The 17,693-nt window shown below is 45.8% G+C and overlaps 1 protein-coding gene across 3 annotated transcripts in view; it reads left to right on the top strand.

Annotated features, from left to right (window-relative positions):
• ITPR2 (inositol 1,4,5-trisphosphate receptor type 2) overlaps positions 1–4,809 on the top strand; it is a 278,837-nt gene extending 274,028 nt beyond the window's left edge. For all 3 annotated transcript variants that reach the window (XM_071816102.1, XM_065845412.2, XM_065845403.2), the window contains one exon: positions 1,081–4,809. In XM_071816102.1, coding sequence (XP_071672203.1) covers positions 1,081–1,167 — 87 coding nt within the window. In that variant the 3' untranslated portion in view covers positions 1,168–4,809. The remainder of the gene's footprint in view (positions 1–1,080) is intronic.
• The last annotated feature ends 12,884 nt before the right edge of the window (positions 4,810–17,693 follow it).

Below are 17,693 nucleotides of genomic sequence, written 5' to 3'. Positions count from 1 at the left end.
AGATACACTGGTACGGGTTTGGAGTGAAATTGTACTCTATTAGCAACAGCAGAGAGCAGGTAAGGAGAAAAGCCAAGGGGGGGATTAGTTATGAAATCCTCCCAGTTAGTGTGCGAGGACAGAGGGAAAGCTGCAGAAGCAATGACGGGTTTTGCATATGCAGGTACTGCATAACCCAGCAATAAAAAAGGCGTAGCATCAGAAGGAGCTGTATACTGACTGGAATCAGTAGAAAAGCTTTCTGAATCCGACACTTGGATTTTTTCTCCCACTAAGAATATCAACAGCGCTATTGCAAAAAACAGTTTGCCACACCTGTTGCTTTGCTTGTGTCACCCTTGTCACTGTGTCCCTCCCGCAGCTCCCCCTTCTCTTCTGTATGGAATACAAACTGCTGGTCTCCCTTAGAGCCCTGCTCCTGCCTAAGCCACCTTACGTGTTTTCTCTCACTGCAGGATCAAAAGGCCAGCTCCCTTTTTGCTATAGATGCTGGTCCCCTCTGGTTTGCTCATTACGGTTTCAGGAAAGCACCTTTGTGTTTTCTTTATGGGAAGGGCTTCAGTGGCATGAACAGAGTGATTACCCTTCAAATTCCTCCTTAGAACTCTTTTTCCCTGTGAAAAATTGGACAAACGTTTAAGCTGGATATGCTGAGGCCATTGCTTATTGTGCTTACCCATCCTGTCCTGGTGGGGTTTTTTTCATCCCCCTCTGGCTGAATCTGTTCTCTTCTGGCTTAAATTTAAACTCTGTGGCTGAGGCCATGTTTTAATTCTATGATTGTACATCACCAAGTGCAAATGCTGACCCTCTGCAGGGCTACACAAAATGACAGCAGCGCAAATAAATACACTCTAAGACCTGCTGCTGGATAAGAATAATGTACAAATGAGAATAAAGTGTCCATACTTTGCAGAAAACAGATCTCCCAGTTCAAAGGCATCTCTTACTTGTAATTTTCAATGCTGAAGAATTCTACTCCCTGTTGTTTTGCTTATATGTATCTTGCTCTGTGACTGCTAAATAATAGTAAAAAGAAAAAAAATTCTCAACTCGTCTCTCTCTGCCTTTCCACCTTAGATGACAGAACAAAGGAAGAATAAGCAGAGGCTGGGCTTTCTTGGATCAAACACACCCCATGTGAATCATCACATGCCACCACCCTGATACCACGGGGAGCAGCCGTGACTAGCCTTTCATCAGTATTCCTGCTTTATTATAGAATAAAAAGCTGAGATTGAGAGGAGTGAACAGTGCCTATTGTTACAAAGTTAAAAACAACCAAGTGCCAAGATGTTAAGTGGTTTAGCTCTGGGAACAATTTGTAGTTGTTTTTCATGGTTGAAAAGGGACCGCAACCTAGAATGCGAGAGATACAAGGGAGCTGGTTTGTATTCGCTCACGGGGCCCGACTCAGCTGCATTTGCGCCCCGCAACTCGATGGCTTCGGTGGCAGCTGCCATGTGAGACGGAGGTCGGGGCAGCCTTTGGCCACGTCCTTAGAGCCGCCTTGAGACTTCTCCCTAAAGTGCCGGAAAAACCAAGATGAGCAGAAGAAGGAGAAACGTTGATTAACGCAAATACGACAGCCCGGTTCGGAATCAGTAGACGTCGTTTCTGGCTTATTTGCCAAATAGCAACATTAGTCATATTTGCTTGGCATTTACTATATTTTAATTACCGTAAATATGTCGGTTGGGTAAGCAATAATGTTGCTTCAAGTAACTTGTACTAGGAGGGAACGGGGAGAAATCTCAGAAGACTGGGGGGGAAAAAAAGAAAAAAAAAGAAAAAATAGAAAAAGAGTTGCAAAGAGAAACATTAACGCTTTTGAATTTTAGCTGTCACCATGCAATTTCTTATTTACAACATGGAGCACAATGGATCTACAGCTGTGGGAATGTTATGTGCATAACACTGACAACATAACTGGAAGTGATTTCTTTCTCCTGGCTTCAGATGTTCTCAATTAATGTGGCCATGAGATTTCACATACTGAGGAGTTAAACTGTTTTAAATTCAAGTTCCAATGGAGGATTCAGGAAAAAAAAATTATACCTGTAGTTTGAAGCATATATGGGATTTTATTTTTTAAAAAAAAGCTCAGAAATGTCTTTCTGCACGGAACTGTAATGGTGTCATTACCTTCCATAAACTCATCTTCAGTGAGAGTTGACTTGAGTAAATAAGCACCGTATTTTGCCAGCTTTCTTCTGAGCTAAAGCTCACGGGCTTAGCCCGCCTTTGCTCTTTTCAGGGCTTGCAGGAGTGGCCTCTGCGCCCAGACCTGGCTGTTGGGAGACGGGGGCGATGCCAGAGGAGCTGCTTCCCGCTCTGGGCTCTGCGAAAGGCGGCAGCCAAGTCAACTGTACAGGTTTCTGCTGTATTCTGTAACACTTGGGACGGCTTTAAAAGAAAAGTTACAGGGTTTTCCACAGAGCCCAAGAGGGCTCTTCTTTCTTTTTGGAGGTGTAAGTGGGAACTGTGGTCCCAGTTCACTTTCATTTTCAGTAGGTTTTGGATACCTAATTGTCCTTGGTGCATTTGAAGATGCACCTCCATTACGTGGAAACACTTTTTAAACCAAAAATTTTTTTTTCAATGATTTTCCCCCGGTAACATTTCTGTTTTGTTATAAAAGCCATTTTGATCAAAGGCGAAAATATTATTGGCTCCACCATTTGTAGTTTCTCCTTGAAGAAATTCTGTTGTCTCATTTAAGGCATGATTCAAACCAACAGACCTGGAGGGAGGAAGGAAGGAAGGAAGGAAGGAAGGGGTACTTCCCTCTCTTCATCCCAAATTCAAGCTGTCCTTGGAAGCCATGTCTTTTTTTCTTGTGCCAGTGAGTTGGCTGAGATAAAAATAATGTACTTTCAGGTCTGATTCTTGTACCATTAAAACATTTCCCGTTGGCTTCAATTGTGTCCTTCAAAAATACTGCATGGAAAGCAGGGATTTGTGTATTTTACAGCAAGAAAATATCTTTCTGTTGACTGTCGTTTAGCCCACAGAGCATCCTGGTTGTGAGAAGGGATGGCCATTTCCAGGTTTAGGGTTACTTACCTGGTAAGAAATCCTCCCACATCCAGCCGGCTCCCCGCCTCCATGTGCTAAGGTGAAGAGCGAGTTACCCTGGTTATCAGGAATGGCAGAAGGCAAATGAAAGTGAGTGGTGGGAGAGTAAATTGTCTGCAACTCCTCTGTTGGTGTCGGGCTCGCAGCCTTGCTGCAGCTCACCGTCAGCTGCTTCCCAGGCCGAGGGAGTGCGTGGAGGCAACGGGAGCTGGGTTGAGCTGGTTGATTCTGCGTGTTTGCTTCTGAGACTGGAGTAACTGTTCCCACCCTGAAGACCAGACAACAGCCTGGTCTTTGGAGAGCAGAGCAGATGTGGCTGCGGCATGGGGAACGAATGGTAGGAAAGCTGCTAGGTCAAAGGAGAACCCAGAAAAGCGATTGTCTTCAATGCACAGCTGAGATATTTTAGGAATAAAGCTTGGGGTGTGCCTCTCCTTCACGCTTACTGTGCATGAGGTCTTGGATGCTACTGTTCCAGCATTGCTGTGGTGGTGAAAACGCCTTCTGTAATTCTCGCCTGTCAGTGAGGATGGGGCTTCATGTACCAGTTGGCGTTCAGCAGTGAGAGACTTGCAGTGAATTGATTCTGGGAGTTTGCATCAGCCGTACACCATACAGTAACCAGCCACCAGTGTAGTATAAAGCCAGATTTGCCTTTCTGACTAGACCTATTGTTTGTCATGAAGCCGAAGGAGTTGCAGCAAATGTAAAGTCAGTGGTAAATTGGTAAAGAATCAGACCCTGAAGGTCTATTAATTCAAATTAGTTTATTCACTTCTTCAGATCTAGTCACAGCTGCTGTTTCAATGGTTATTTCCCCTTCCTCACACCTATGCTTATTAGAGGCATAAAGCAAAGTTTAATGGAATGAGGATAAATTAAACGGTCACTATTTATTGGGGGGTGGGTGGTTGGCTAATACTGGAAATCATTGGCATTTTTCTTGTTTACATTTGGAAAAAAAACAAATGAACCACCACATAGCAAGGGAGGTTTATGCTGTTGGAGCTGGAAAAACTGGAGGCTCACTGCCTTTGTGCCCTGAGCTCAGCCTGCAGCTGTGTACTGCTGGGGCTCTGTCTCACACCCCAAATGATGTCCTGAGTGCTCAAGAGCCCAAATACTCCTCTTCAGAAGGGAGAGCTACAGCATCAAAAACTTAGAGGTAACAAATGCCAATTCTCCTTTGCCATGGTGCCTTTCTGCTGTTGATGGCTTCCGGGAGAGAGCTCAATAATCAAAAACAGTAGGTGATGCTACTTGCACAGATTGTAAATATATTTCACCGAGTGTTTTGACATTTTTGCTGATTCTGCCAAAGCTTAGGCCCTGCCCTGCAGCGATCATCCGTGTAAGTGATCTGTACACTCACCACATGGTAACTTAAACAGAAGACTTCTTACACGAATAATACGAATAGTTGCAGGGCCAGAACCCAAGCCTTAAAGATTGTGAAATATCCCCATCAATAAGTTTATAACAAAAAAATAATTGTTTTATACATATATTTATATGTATATCTTTGTTTAATGCGGCGGAGGTATTCTCTTCTTAGGCAAGCATCATTTACCTATTTATATGAAATGGTTGCAACGAAGTTAAAACATCTAAGAGCTTTTATTGCCTTAGAGGGATTTATAATTATAAGCTCCTTGACAGTTAAAATCTAGTTAAGTAAATATGTCCATTGCTGCTGAATGTAACTTTTAATAAAGTGTGTCATTTTATATACGTCTATCTCACTTATTCTTGGTGCTAGAGGTGGGGGGTAATGTGTGTTGCTAGATTCAAGACTGCTGGGAAACCCAGGCTGGTTGTCTGGCATGACAGACCAGGCAATGGGCGTGCATCCATTTCTTCTAAGTGACAAAGCAGATGGCATCAGTACAGCCCTGGACAGAGAGTGAATCCAGCAATAAAAGCCAGGATTTCTTTTATTTCAGGCACACTGAGGAGAATGGGTCAGATTACCAACTTTCCTGAAGGCTGGGTGGCACTGAGGCATGTAATTTGCTCAAGTGCTTTTTTTTAGTCTGTAACTGGCAGGCCGGGGGCAGCCCTGGTAGGAGGTGGGCAGACACAGGGATAGTGATGGATGCAAGTGTCACTGATGGAACAGGCTGGAGCCAAACAGCCTCAGGGTTTTATGCTGGTGCTGGAGGCGTGTTGGCTCTCGCTGTCTCCTCAGGTCTGACGTGAGGAGTCTGAGCATCTCACTGTGAGGTTCTGAGCATCCCGAGCATCACGTATTGCAGTCAGCAGGAGCAAGAAGCAACAGGCGCAGACTTAAACATCTGAATATGAGCAACTTCTTTATTCTGAGGGTGCCAGAGCACTGGAACAGGCTGCGCAGAGAGGTTGTGGAGTCTCCTTCTCTGGAGACATTCAAAACCCACCTGGATGCATTCCTGTGCGATCTGCTCTGGGTGAACCTGCTTTGGTAGATGAGTTGGACTGGGTGATCTCCAGAGGTCCCTTCCAACCCCAGCCATTCTGTGATTCTGAGGAGATCTCCCACCCTCCTGTCCCTCAGGGAACAGTCAGGCAGTCCCACCACAGCTGTCTGCCGGCCACGCTGGTGAGCAGCAGGGCACATGTGGTATGCACACACGTGTACATGCTCATGTATGGGATCTGTGTCTTTACCAGCCCACAGACTTTCAAGACAGAACTCCTGGTGGTGCTTGGGAGCCTCTTGCCTTCTATCACGCATTCCTGGCACCAGGCTAAGGCCTTAATTTTGGGAATCCAGCTCTCAAATAATAGGGATGCAGAGTTCGAAGACTTGAAGGCTTGATGTGACTTCTCTTACTCGGGTGGGGGCTTGTGTCTGTGTGAGATTTTTGGTGCTCTTTTTTTTTTTCTTTTTTTCATGTAGCTCCTTCAAGTAGCACATTGAGAGAGAGATGGAAGGTTTTCCCCTTTCTTCTAGGTGAAAGAACTGAGGAAGACAAACAGCCGACAACCATTCTCTCCCTCAACTGAGACAACTCTGGCTGAGGAAATCTGTGGTCTAGTGATAAAAAGAAACAGCCTGCAAACCTGTGACAGGAGAACTATGAGATATAAGTGCTTTTTCTTTTTTTCCAGTTGTGTTTATTACAGAAAGTCAATATTTATGAGGAAAAGATTGAGGCCTCTTCTTAGTGAGAAACAGCCTGCTAATTAATTAATAAGAAATATCCTATTAAATAGAGCATGCTGTTGTTTCTGTGCACTTGTTATACCAACCTGCCGAGTTTCTGAGTAGAATTAACTTTCTTTTATATTCTGTAAGATTTTAAAGTTAAATAGAAAAGGACATTTGTATTAGCTTTCTTAGATTGTTCTGCAAGAAGTATGTCCTAAGAGAAAAAGGGGTTTCGTACAGTAAACTTTCAACCTGAGATTACAGTAATATTAAAAAAAAAATCCCCCAAACCAGATCTAAGCTCCTAAGCCCAAGCGGGAGCAGTTTCACATGCAAACCTGAGAATCTAATGGCAAAGGTACATTTTAATTCAAAAGGCGTTTCAGGGAGCGAATGTCTCCCTCGGCATCAGCCACGCAGACATCAGTGGGCTCACGCCAGTGTGGCCTATGAGCAAATTCGTCTCCTGCATTTCCACCGTCACTGCTGCTGTGATAAAAGCATCTGCAGGCGAGGATGTTTTCTTTGGAAAGAGTGTGCTTGTTTTCTGGGGAGGAGGGCTGCCAAGTTTATTTTTAAGTGGAGAAAACTGAGATTTAAAGCTGCTAACCTCTCTGCTGTCCTGGGATGCCCGCAGGAGCGACCAGCAGCGTGACTCCTGTTCACAGGCACCCGTACGGAACGTCCCGTATTTGCACAAAATCGTCCCGAGCGACTCAAAAGAAACTCGAGCTCCAGGGGTTTTAAATGTGGAGTAGTGTATTGCTATCATCGGTCCACACTTGCCCACTCTATTTATATGCTGTACTTTCTTAGTTCGAAGCAGGAAGCTACAAGGCGCAAAACAAATAGCCTTATAACTTTAATATTTCAACGTGTTTCTCTTGCTGCAAACAGTGAACAGTTACCCCATTTTACTTTTTTTTTGTACAGTAAGTTTCTTACTCCATGACACCTATCTCTCTCGGTGTCTCCACCTTTGTCTGCTGCCATTCAGGTAAGGTGAGACCTGAGCACATCCAGAACCACGGGCCATTACCTGAGAAGCCAAACCAATAACCTAAATCTGTAGGAGCATGGTCAAACTGGCAGTGTCTTGTCCTTATAACTTTAATAACTCTATGTCGTAGATCATGTTGTCGACCAAAACATTCAGTATCTGACTGGGTAGAAGCAGGAGGGTTGTTTTTTTTTTAACAGTCCTTGTGGTAAATTATTGCACAATCATCTTCAACTCCATGGCTGGCAATTGAAGGCATCTATAGCCTGTTAAACAAACTGCGGCAATGGCAAAATTGATGTGAAGAGATGAACGGCTTCTTTTCCAAGTTTTAACCTAATCCACTGGAAGAAAATGGTGGCCTTGCCTGAGCCAGGCTGAGCCCTAGCCCTGCGGTGTCTTGTGGTGGACCAGGGCACCATGGCAGCCGTGCCATTGCCTTGGGAAGCGAGGAAGAGAGGTGCTGCTGCTGCCAGCGGCAGGGAGCAGCCTCACGGCCTTTACCGAGGCAACACTCGCACTCATGTGCAAGGCTGTGGGGTCAACCAAGGCATTGCTTTACGTGGGCCCTGTCACACCGCACATTCAAACCCTTGCAATTCCATCCAGATGGCAGGAGAGGTGTGGGGATCCAGTTGCAGCCCAAAGGTTGCAAATCCCTTTATAAATTATTCCTTCTGGCCCCCAAAGTCTGCGACATGCTCTACAGGTTTTATTCCCAACAACACCCAACTGTGGACTCTGGCACATCACCACAATTTTGTGTAATGGACTTTCAACTGTGATATGTCAGCCTGAATTTCACAATCCTCTCCTAGGAGCATTTGCTCTCTTACCAAAGATATAAGGGTATGTTCGCTTGCTCTTTCTTCCCCATCCCACCAGCATGACAGCATGAAACACCTGGGAACTGTGTTAACTCGGGCACTGCTGCAGAGACCCATAGTTGTGTTCAGCAAAGCATAGGGCAACTTTAAAACACAGTTAAAAAAAAAACATTTTCAGTCTTGAGTTGGTGTTGGATGATGGCATTTGGCTCAGAGTTTGTATTTTTTTTTTTCAAGTCAACTTTTGCTGGCTTGGGGTTGGTTCAGGCCCATTTGTAGACCACCAGGGAGCTCTAACAGTGGCTTTATCTGGCATTAAAGTTTTCACCCTTGTTTGATAAAGACAGTGGAATTCTTGCCACTTCCAAAACCCCCTCCCAACCCTTCATCTTTCTGTTTTAAGAGCTGAAGGTGTATGTGTTATGTATGAGCGTGCGTAGTTTGCACACACGCCATTCGCTCTGAGGGTATTTGGGAACACTGGCATGCAGAAATAAGGGCGGGTTGGCTGCAGACCTAAACAAGCAGAGCAGCTGGTGTTGTGAGTGCTGCCGTCCCACGGGAAATGCAGATTTTTCTGCCTGTGGCAGGACTTTGCTGCTAAAGGAAGAGCCAAGAAAGGAGAGTTTGGTCCCTGGAGCCATTGTGCTCTTCCCATGCAAGTGTAAACATCTGCCCAGGTCCCTGGGTGCTCAACTGGGACATGGGAAGATGCTAGCAGGGGTATCATGCACCCAACCGAAGACTTGTGAGAATTGTAAATGCGATGTGTTACAGATACAATTTATCATGCAGAAAAAGAAAGGGAAGGAAAGTTCAAGGGAAGGTCTCAAGGGTACATGAAAATGTTGTCAGAAATGGTAATTTTACTGGTTAGATTTACTAAAAGTTTACTTTTGAGTCATTGTGAAATGTTAGTGTTATCAGAAGTTGACTGTCCACGTCTTTGTCAATCTTGGGTGTCTTTCCAGAAGAGAGGACTTTGCCTGAAGCTACTGGTCCAGTAAGAAGCCTGTTGCTCAGGGCCCTTGGTCTATGAAATCTGATTTTTGAAAGTCTGTCCACAGCATCTCACTTTGGATGAGTCCTTTTTTACATGGTTAGCACAAATCTAAATAAATACAGAAATATAAACTGAGCTGGAAATTTACTGAGTACAAGCTGTCTTGCAAAACTGCCTGTGTTTCCTGGCTCTGGATGGGATGGAAATACCACAAAACTAGCTTCTCTCATAGTAATGTGATAGTTCTGCTTCCGGACTCAGCTGAAAGCAAGAGGTGGAAGCATGTACAAGTGAGGAAAAAGAAAAGCACAAGCAAATTATCATCAAGCTTATTTAAAACATGGCAAAGTGGAGCTATTAATTAGATCGAAGTGGCCAATGTGATCATCTACTGGAACATCTTGTATAGTGCAGGCCATAGAATTTTATCCATTGGCTTCTCTGCAAGCTGTGGCACAGAGCGAGCTGGAAAAGGTAGCTAACCGGGCTTGGAAGTCTTCATGTGAGTAAGATATGGAGTGTAGCTGTGAGCTGTTTCTTGTCTGGCTCAAACTTCAGCCCAAATGCTACATCCAGGTCAAACAAACCCTCTTCCCCATGGATCATGCTGGTTCCCATCTCTCCAGGAGAGGGTAATCCTGTTTAATGCAATCTCTGGATGCAAAGCTTATTCTACAGCACAGACATCCTAATAGCAGGTCACATCTCTAAGCACCTGGCCTTGCATGGTGGCTGAGGCATTTGACCACTGATCCAGTGGAGGCAGATCCGTGCCCACCTCCCAACCAGGCCCATCACCTCCAAGGCAAGGAGGATATGCATAAAGTTGTCTTTACGGGCTGATGTGGCTCAGCTGCACTGACACTGACTCTACGCAGGTATTGTGAAGCCAGATAGCCTCTTTTTTTCTTTTTTTTTCTTTTTTTTTTTTTTCCAAATATGCCTTTAATTTGGCCTAGTTCTATTGGCAAGAACTCCCTTTCCAATGGCTTTCCCTCAGCTAGAGGTTCACAGCTACATTTTCCCCAGTCAAGTGACAAATTATCTTATGGGGAGGGGAGGGAAGAGGAAGAAGAAAGGGAAGGGAAGGGAAGGGAAAGGAAGGGAAGGGAAGGGAAGGGAAGGGAAGGGAAGGGAAGGGAAGGGAAGGGAAGGGAAGGGAAGGGAAGGGAAGGGAAGGGAAGGGAAGGGAAGGGAAGGGAAGGGAAGGGAAGGGAAGGGAAGGGAAGGGAAGGGAAGGGAAGGGAAGGGAAGGGGACAACGCACTGTCACTGCTGGTGGTAGGTATTCGCAGCAATAATACCCATGGTTTGAGCAGCCACATCCTTAGGAGAAGATGGTTGGGAAGTCAGGATACTACACGTCTCCTCTCCCCTGATTTGACCTCCAGCACAGCACTTCACCTTCTTTGGTGAAACAGGGATGTTGATCCAACCTGCCTTTGTCACTGCTCACCCAACAGCCTTCTGCAACCCCCTTAAATGAGAGAAGCTAAGGTCTGTGTCCTCAGGACTGTCCAAATCCTGGGTCTCCCTCCCGCCTTTGTCATTTTAACAGCATCTTCTGAGAACTGATTGAGACCACACATGTCCTTTCAGCCAGGCCAGCAAATAACCTTCAGCTAAGTCTGCCTGAGACAGTTTTGAATCTAGTGATCTGCATTTAGAAATAGTCCTGGTATTTTTAAATGTTGCCTGGAGCCATCTGGTCCCCTCCTCATTTTATGTTTTAATTGTCATTTGTAACTTATTATACAAGCTATTCAAAAGCCACACAGATGCTGGAGGGAAGCAAGCGAGTCCTGATTTGAGGCACACTGAAATCTCTGAAAGTCTTTCACTGGTTTTCAAAGGGTCTGGGGCTGGCACCCCTACCAGGAGAGCCTGAATGGTTGTTGCTCAGTGGGGTTCCAGATCCAGGACACCAGGGCTGTGCATTGCACATTGCCACTGGGGCCAGGGGCTTGCTCTTGGCTTCAGCCAGGCATGCCCCAAATGTCTGTAGGGGAGCCAGCTCCTTGTGGCTGGTCTCACAGCCCCAGGCACAAGGAGATCAATTGATTTGCTCAGGTCACCAGTGCGTGAGCAAATGACTCATCTCAGATTTTCCTGGCTCCTAAACCTTCACTCAAACCGCAAGGCCGCTTAATGACTTAGCAGGGCTCTGAAGAAGCAAGCTATAAATTGCAAATACGCTATGGCTAAATGACTGGCTAAGGTGTTTTCCGCGTGCCGTTTATGAATCCAGAAGAGCTAAATGGCATCTGGGTATTACTGAAAGGCTGGGGAAAGCAGTTTGTTAGACGAAGCAAAGGCTTTAGAAAAAAGTCATTTGCTTTGCCTCGCACTTCATATCAAAATCTTTCCACCTCCAGCTCTTCTGCCTGACTCCATGCAGAGCCTTGTGCTGTGGCCCTGAAGGTAAGTCACCTCTTGTTTGAAATAGATTGTTCCGCCTCAGCTCCAACCATCCCAAGTTGTATCGACATTGCCTGAGTCCTGCTCACCCACGGGCAGCCCCAGCAAAGCAGGGTGGCATGGAGGGGAAACATGGTGCCCTGGTGCTGAAATGCACCCCGATGCACCTCGAGGGTGAGCGTGACATCTCACAGGAGAACATACATCCCAGATCAGGCTCAAACACACCTGCACACCCCTCATCAGCTCAGTCCCATGGGCTGGCTTAAACTCCAACAAAGGTCACCGTCATCTGGGAGTGATGGCTAAACAAGCTAACCTGCGCTGGGAAATGTGAAGCTGCTGTTTGGTGACATCTCAGCTCATATTGGTGGTACCCCCACCCTGGCCACCATCTGAAAAACAGCAGCATTTACTTTTAGGAGATGTCTCTTGATTTTCCCCTGCCAGTTGTGCTGGACTCAGAAAGCAGCTTGCTCACATTGACTGGCCATGGGACCGGTAAGCGCAGAGCGGCAAGAGGGCTGCAAATCCTTCAGGCTGAGTTTCTCTGGCTCCTTGGCTCTCCCATAGCATGAGGAGTTACTATTGCATTACTGTATCTTAATAATAATCTATTATATTTCAAACATACGAAATAAAACAGGGCACTGAACATCAAGCTGTCCACATAAGGATTTTTTTTTAAGAAATCCCTGAACATCAATGGGCAGATTCAGGGAGTCAGACGCCGCACAGAGAAAACAAGAGGGAGGGAGCCGGATCCAGGCCCCTTCCCAGCCCTGCCACAAGCAGCCCAGCACAGCTGGCACTAATTGGCACTTTCCTTGGCGACGGATGAAGTGTGGAGGAGACAATGGGGCCTGGGCTGGTTTCTCGTTCCTGGAGGTGATCCCTCAACACTGAGACCAGCACTCGTTGAGAGTGCAGTAAGGAGAAGCTGCAGCAGTCGCTGCTGCTCTGCTCAGAGAAGGGAAAACTTTTGGAGCATATGCCGACATCCATAGGATGTGCGACTAGCACCAAGGGACATCAGTGTGTGCCCACCAGCACATGTAAACAGAAAGCATGGCACGGAGCACGCCGTGCTGCTGGCCACCAAGTACCAGAGGTAGTGGCATAGGAAAGCTTGTGGTCACATTGGCTGATCTTGGGCAGCGGGTCAAATCTGTGACTCCCACTGAAACCTTTAGCATCAGGCTTTCTGCAGTGTCCCATGCCGGACACACGAAGCAAGAGGGTAAAGGGCTCGTGAAAAGCTGTTGCTTTGTGCAATCATGGTGTTGCTTCATGCAGAGCTGGAAAGAAATATGAGCATGAAGCTGTGATGTCTGGAACATGAACAGGCAGCTAGAAAGGAGAGATAAGGGCAAGAAACTTCTTCATAATAGTGCATAACATGGCAAGAAGGGATGAAGAAAAGATATTTTTTAAGAAAGAAAATTGTCGTGTAATTTCTGGGTTGCATTATAATGGGAATTTTTGTGTGTGTGAGCAATACTTCCATCAGTACCAGTTTTTTGGTGAAAAGTATATTCATTATCTTAAGACTAATCTATTGGCAGCTTAGAGCCACTGTTTTCTTTTGAACTTCACAAACAAATTCAAGTGGGGAAAAAAAAAATGCCTGCTTTTCAACAAGAAGTGCACAATGATCAAAAGTGCCCTAAGCTTATGCTGCACTGAGGCTTCAAGCCAGTTATAGTTGCTGCACCATCCCAGCATCGTGCTGTCTGAACCCCCGTGTTTAGGATTACCACCCAAGTTCTCCACAACGTAAGATATTTCTTAAATTATTTCATTAAATACAAGCCAAATAAATGTGATGATACTCTTCTTGTTTGTACCCAGAGTAGGAACACACAGTTTAGGCTTTGGTCCCTTTTTTCTTCATTTAGTACAAACAGGAGAAGCAGCTGAAGGACTTGGAAGCCGCAAGGATGAAACAAAGCTGTTGGGCAGTAACAAGAGATGAGCCAAGGGAAAACAGCTGCAAGCTGGACACCAGCAGACACGTCCGACCCTGTCCTCGGGGAGCGATGGGGAGGGGTGGTCCTTCACCCCAGGAGGCCCCCAGCCCTGCCAGGGGTTTGCCTCCCCTCCGCCCCTCCAACAGAGCCCTGCACGTCTGTGCGCTTCTGCCGCAGCTGGAGAAGCCGTCCTCTCTGGGGGAGAAGAGGTGCTCAGCTGCTCATCAGGCTAATAAGCTAATAGCATGCAAATGCATGTTTGTGCTGGAGTTTCCACCTGCAGCTACAGCTGCCTGGCAGCACACAGCCATGCTTCAGGATGGCAAAGGGTGGCAAGGTAAAGGCACAAAAACAGATGTAGCGAGGAGCAGTGCCTGCTCCAGCCCCAGAAGCTGATGTCCAGCTTGCATTGATTTTCTCAGGGCTAACACCAATTTGCATACATCTTTGCAGCTCTCTTTGCAAATGGGAGACATGATATTTTTGGCAATTGCATGCCTGATGCTTGATGCATGCCCAGAGGAGTGCAGCCCAAGGCAAACAGGACCAGCGCAGCCCCGCAGCAGGACCTGGCCTGGACTGTGTTCAGCTCTATAGCAAAGCCATGAAAACCCACGCTGAATTCTCCCTTCCACCTCTCTGCACCAGTCTTGGCATCCCTGAGGATTTTCCTGTAATAATCCTGTCTATTGTCATTAACTTACACAACAGTAATTGAACTTCAAATTTAATTACAGTATGGGAACGAGCTGTCACTTGATTGAACATACTTCCTTAACTATTTATTGAAGTAAATAGTCTTACTGACTTTGCAATTTGAAATTAAGAGACTAGACATTGGGATCTCTTTTACGGCTGTGTTTATATCCTTCCCATCAGGCACAGCTGTTCAATGAACTACCAAGCCCTAACTTCCAAAACACTCCCAGGAACTCTTCTTTCTTTAAGCCTCCACTGATGGTGGCTCATGGAGAATTTTTCACCCATTGCTTCATACCCACAGCCATGAAAAACAGCGATGCTCAGGACCTACAAACACTCAGATGCTTTAGACAGGTTTGTGTCATATAGGAATGTCAAGCTGAGGGTCACAGCTTGGGAAAACACCCATGGTTGTTTTACCCCATGATTGAATGGAGCCAAGATAGGTGGAGTAAAGTGTGCTTATGGACATCATTACCTGTCCCAGAGGCTGTCCAGGTGTGTCAACCCCCATAGGCCCAAGGGGAGCTGGGGTGTCCCAATCCCTGTATGTCCCAAAGAGAGAGCAGGACCTGCGTCCCCAGAGGTGCCCGAACTCCTGGCAAGTGTCAGGGTCAGTGGGAATGAGATGCCTCCATGTCTTTGAGAGGATGGACTGATGAAAGTGATGTGGCTCTGATGAGGCGTTTCTGTGAAGCATGGTTTTTTATGTAGGCACTTTTGCAACAATAAGGTGCTCAAATTACCCTCTAATGTTGGATATTCAGAACCAACAGAGGCAATATTTCCAGTGGTGACAGGGTGTATGGAAACGTGAGCATCGGCAGTCCCTTGCTATCTGCCCGCAGCTGCAGAAACATCGATGTTCACACTAGCTAAGGGAGAGAAAACAAAACCCTCAGCACCACTGTATTCCTTTCTATCACAACCAGTTTTATGTCCAAATGAGAGCAAGCATTCTCTAAATACAGACTAACACTCCTTTTGCACTTCGCAGATTGCCTCTGATTTTGGGAGACGCCAAGGTCACACTACCCCTCATTTCAAGTCCTTCCTGAATCCAGCCCAGTTCAACCCACTCCCAGGCTGTCCCCTTCCACCCAGACCAGGGGACACTGCCCCGCTCCCCAGCAGTGCCGCTGGCAGGAGGGATTTTTGACCATCTGAATCTATAGAGTCATGCCCTGGGCAAGAAGTATCTCAACTTACCAAGGACTGATAGGACGAGGCAGAGGGTTTAACTGTTGTTTTTATGGGGAAATTTCTGGTTCTCCAAACAAGCATTGCGTCCACAAGCACCATCCTGGGCTGTGATGGAAGCTGAAGATGCTCCAAAGGTGAGCCCGTAGTTAAGGAAACTTGCCTGCTCCTCCCAGTAGTGCTGACCAGCGTAATTTATACTGCAACTGCTCACCTGGCATTTCCCTCTGTGACTATATAATTTACAATATGCGATTCACTCCCTCTAGCCTTTGCAGCTACCCCCTGTAATGATCCATGTCTTGGGCATATAGTTTTTAGAGGGTAATTCTCCCCTGCTGTGACTTGATAAGCTTGAACTTCTGCCAAAATTAATAAATGAGGCCCATTCTTACTTTGCTCTGGTTGTTTCCAAACATAAATTCTATGTTTATAAGTACAGATGCCAATTTCAAAGCTGATGCTTATTTCATAATCCTAGTATAGTTTTTTGTTTGTTTGTTTGTTTTAAAATCCATTTAGTTGTCGCAAAGTTTCTGATACCATCTCACATCACATTTCTTACAGGTATATCAGATGCAGGTGCGTCAGAGGGAAAGATTTTTCTTGCTGATACCTGAGCCTAAAGCACAGCATATTTCAGTTCTCTGATATTTCAGTGAATTTCCTTGTCAAAAGGGAAATGTGGGAGTCCTGGTACCTGACTGCTGTGCTACAATGTGTAGAAAAAAATCACGAGGATGTGCCTGGAAGTGCCACAGTGACCATCGGTCCTCACGACCGCTCGCATCAACCAAAGCAAATGAGTGTATGAGCAAAGCCATATTGATCCAGGGATGACCATGTGATGCGGCCATCTCCTCTTCCTACAAATTCAAACACTACCTGTGATCTTGGCTTTCCTCCTGCGATCCTCTTTTTTATTTTATTTTGATGCTGGGTAAGTGTTTGAAGAACAACATCTCACGTCCTTTCAAGGGGTGAAGTATTTTTAAGCCTTAAGCAGGTGAAGTTTTCCTGCTGAATGAGTATACCGAGGCAAAGAGACAAACTTCATGAAACAGAGCAGGATGGTTTCTTTCCCATTAAGGGAATTTATGAAAATTCAATACAGTTTTAGGAAAAAAAGAAGGGTTTACTTAGATGATGGACGTCTGTTGAATATTAATCTTTAATGTATATATCGCAGGCTTTCTTAAAGAAAGCCTAAATTATTCAGGAGTATTTGCAGGCTGAGATATAGCGAGTTTACAGGCAGTACAAATCAGACTTCTGCATCTTCATATTAAAGGAAGCCAAGTGCAAATTTGGCTTCTTAATACTTTATTGGCCATCTCCTGCTAAGTAAAATAATTAAGCTGCTCATTAAGACACAACAGGCATCATTCTGAAACAATGGCTACCTTAATAATTATAGATAGCTTCGACAAAATAACCATGAGATGCCACAAATTAATATTTTAGACTGGTTATTCTTTTTACCGATTTGCTGTATGACAGGACGGCAGTGGCAGAGAGCACTGCTGGTGATGAATAGCAGGGACGCAGCAGCTGCTGCCTGGAGGAGGTGATGGTCTATGATGGGTGGCCTGACATGGAGGGGAGGTTGGTGGTGACTAGGGCTGCCCTGGTGGGTTGTCCCCTCCTTTGTCACCCTCTGTCCTGGACAGGGACATCGTCCCCCTGGGTTGTGCTGGGCCTGGAACCACTCCCTGCTGACATCACGGTGCTTGCAAGGGGAAGCGCCAGCTTTATTTGTATAACAGCTGCTGGTTTTAGGTGCTGTCACTCACATATACACAGGCAAACACAGTACCTGAAGAGCTGCTATGCTAGTACAGCATAGGCTGGAGGCAAAACTATATATATATATATATATTTTAAATCTTGTAAAAAAATAATTAGAGCAGGATTACTACAGCATGCCAGCCTCCCATCCACACCCCAGCCAGCAAAGCACCTCACTGAGGCCGTCCTTTAGAAACACTTCCTTGGTTAAAAGCCCTTGCTGCTGGAATTGATTTTACTTTATGTTTCCAATCAGGAACCTAAGAGATGTTCTCAGGCGAACCAAATTCCTGCTTTTATCAGCAGCTATAGGCTGGGCAGGGGATGAGAAAGTGTTGGTAACCTGGCATGGAGGAAGGAGCTGGGACTCATCGGTCAGGCGAGACGAGTATCTGTCAGGCTGGGGCTGAAGGCGTCTTGCCTCCTAGGAGTCACTGGTTTCTCTTCACATCCAGCATGAGGGAAAAATACTCTTAGATGTACATGTGCAAGTTTTAAATGCATGTGATGCAGACTGAAAAGCAACAGTGCATCCTGAATGGAGACATCTCTGATGATATCCATCAAAAGCCTTCTTC

Source organism: Patagioenas fasciata, chromosome 1 (assembly GCF_037038585.1).
Source record: "Patagioenas fasciata isolate bPatFas1 chromosome 1, bPatFas1.hap1, whole genome shotgun sequence".
Lineage (NCBI taxonomy): Eukaryota > Metazoa > Chordata > Aves > Columbiformes > Columbidae > Patagioenas > Patagioenas fasciata.
Note: the sequence above shows the minus strand (reverse complement) of the source record. Positions and strands in the feature narration are given on the sequence as shown.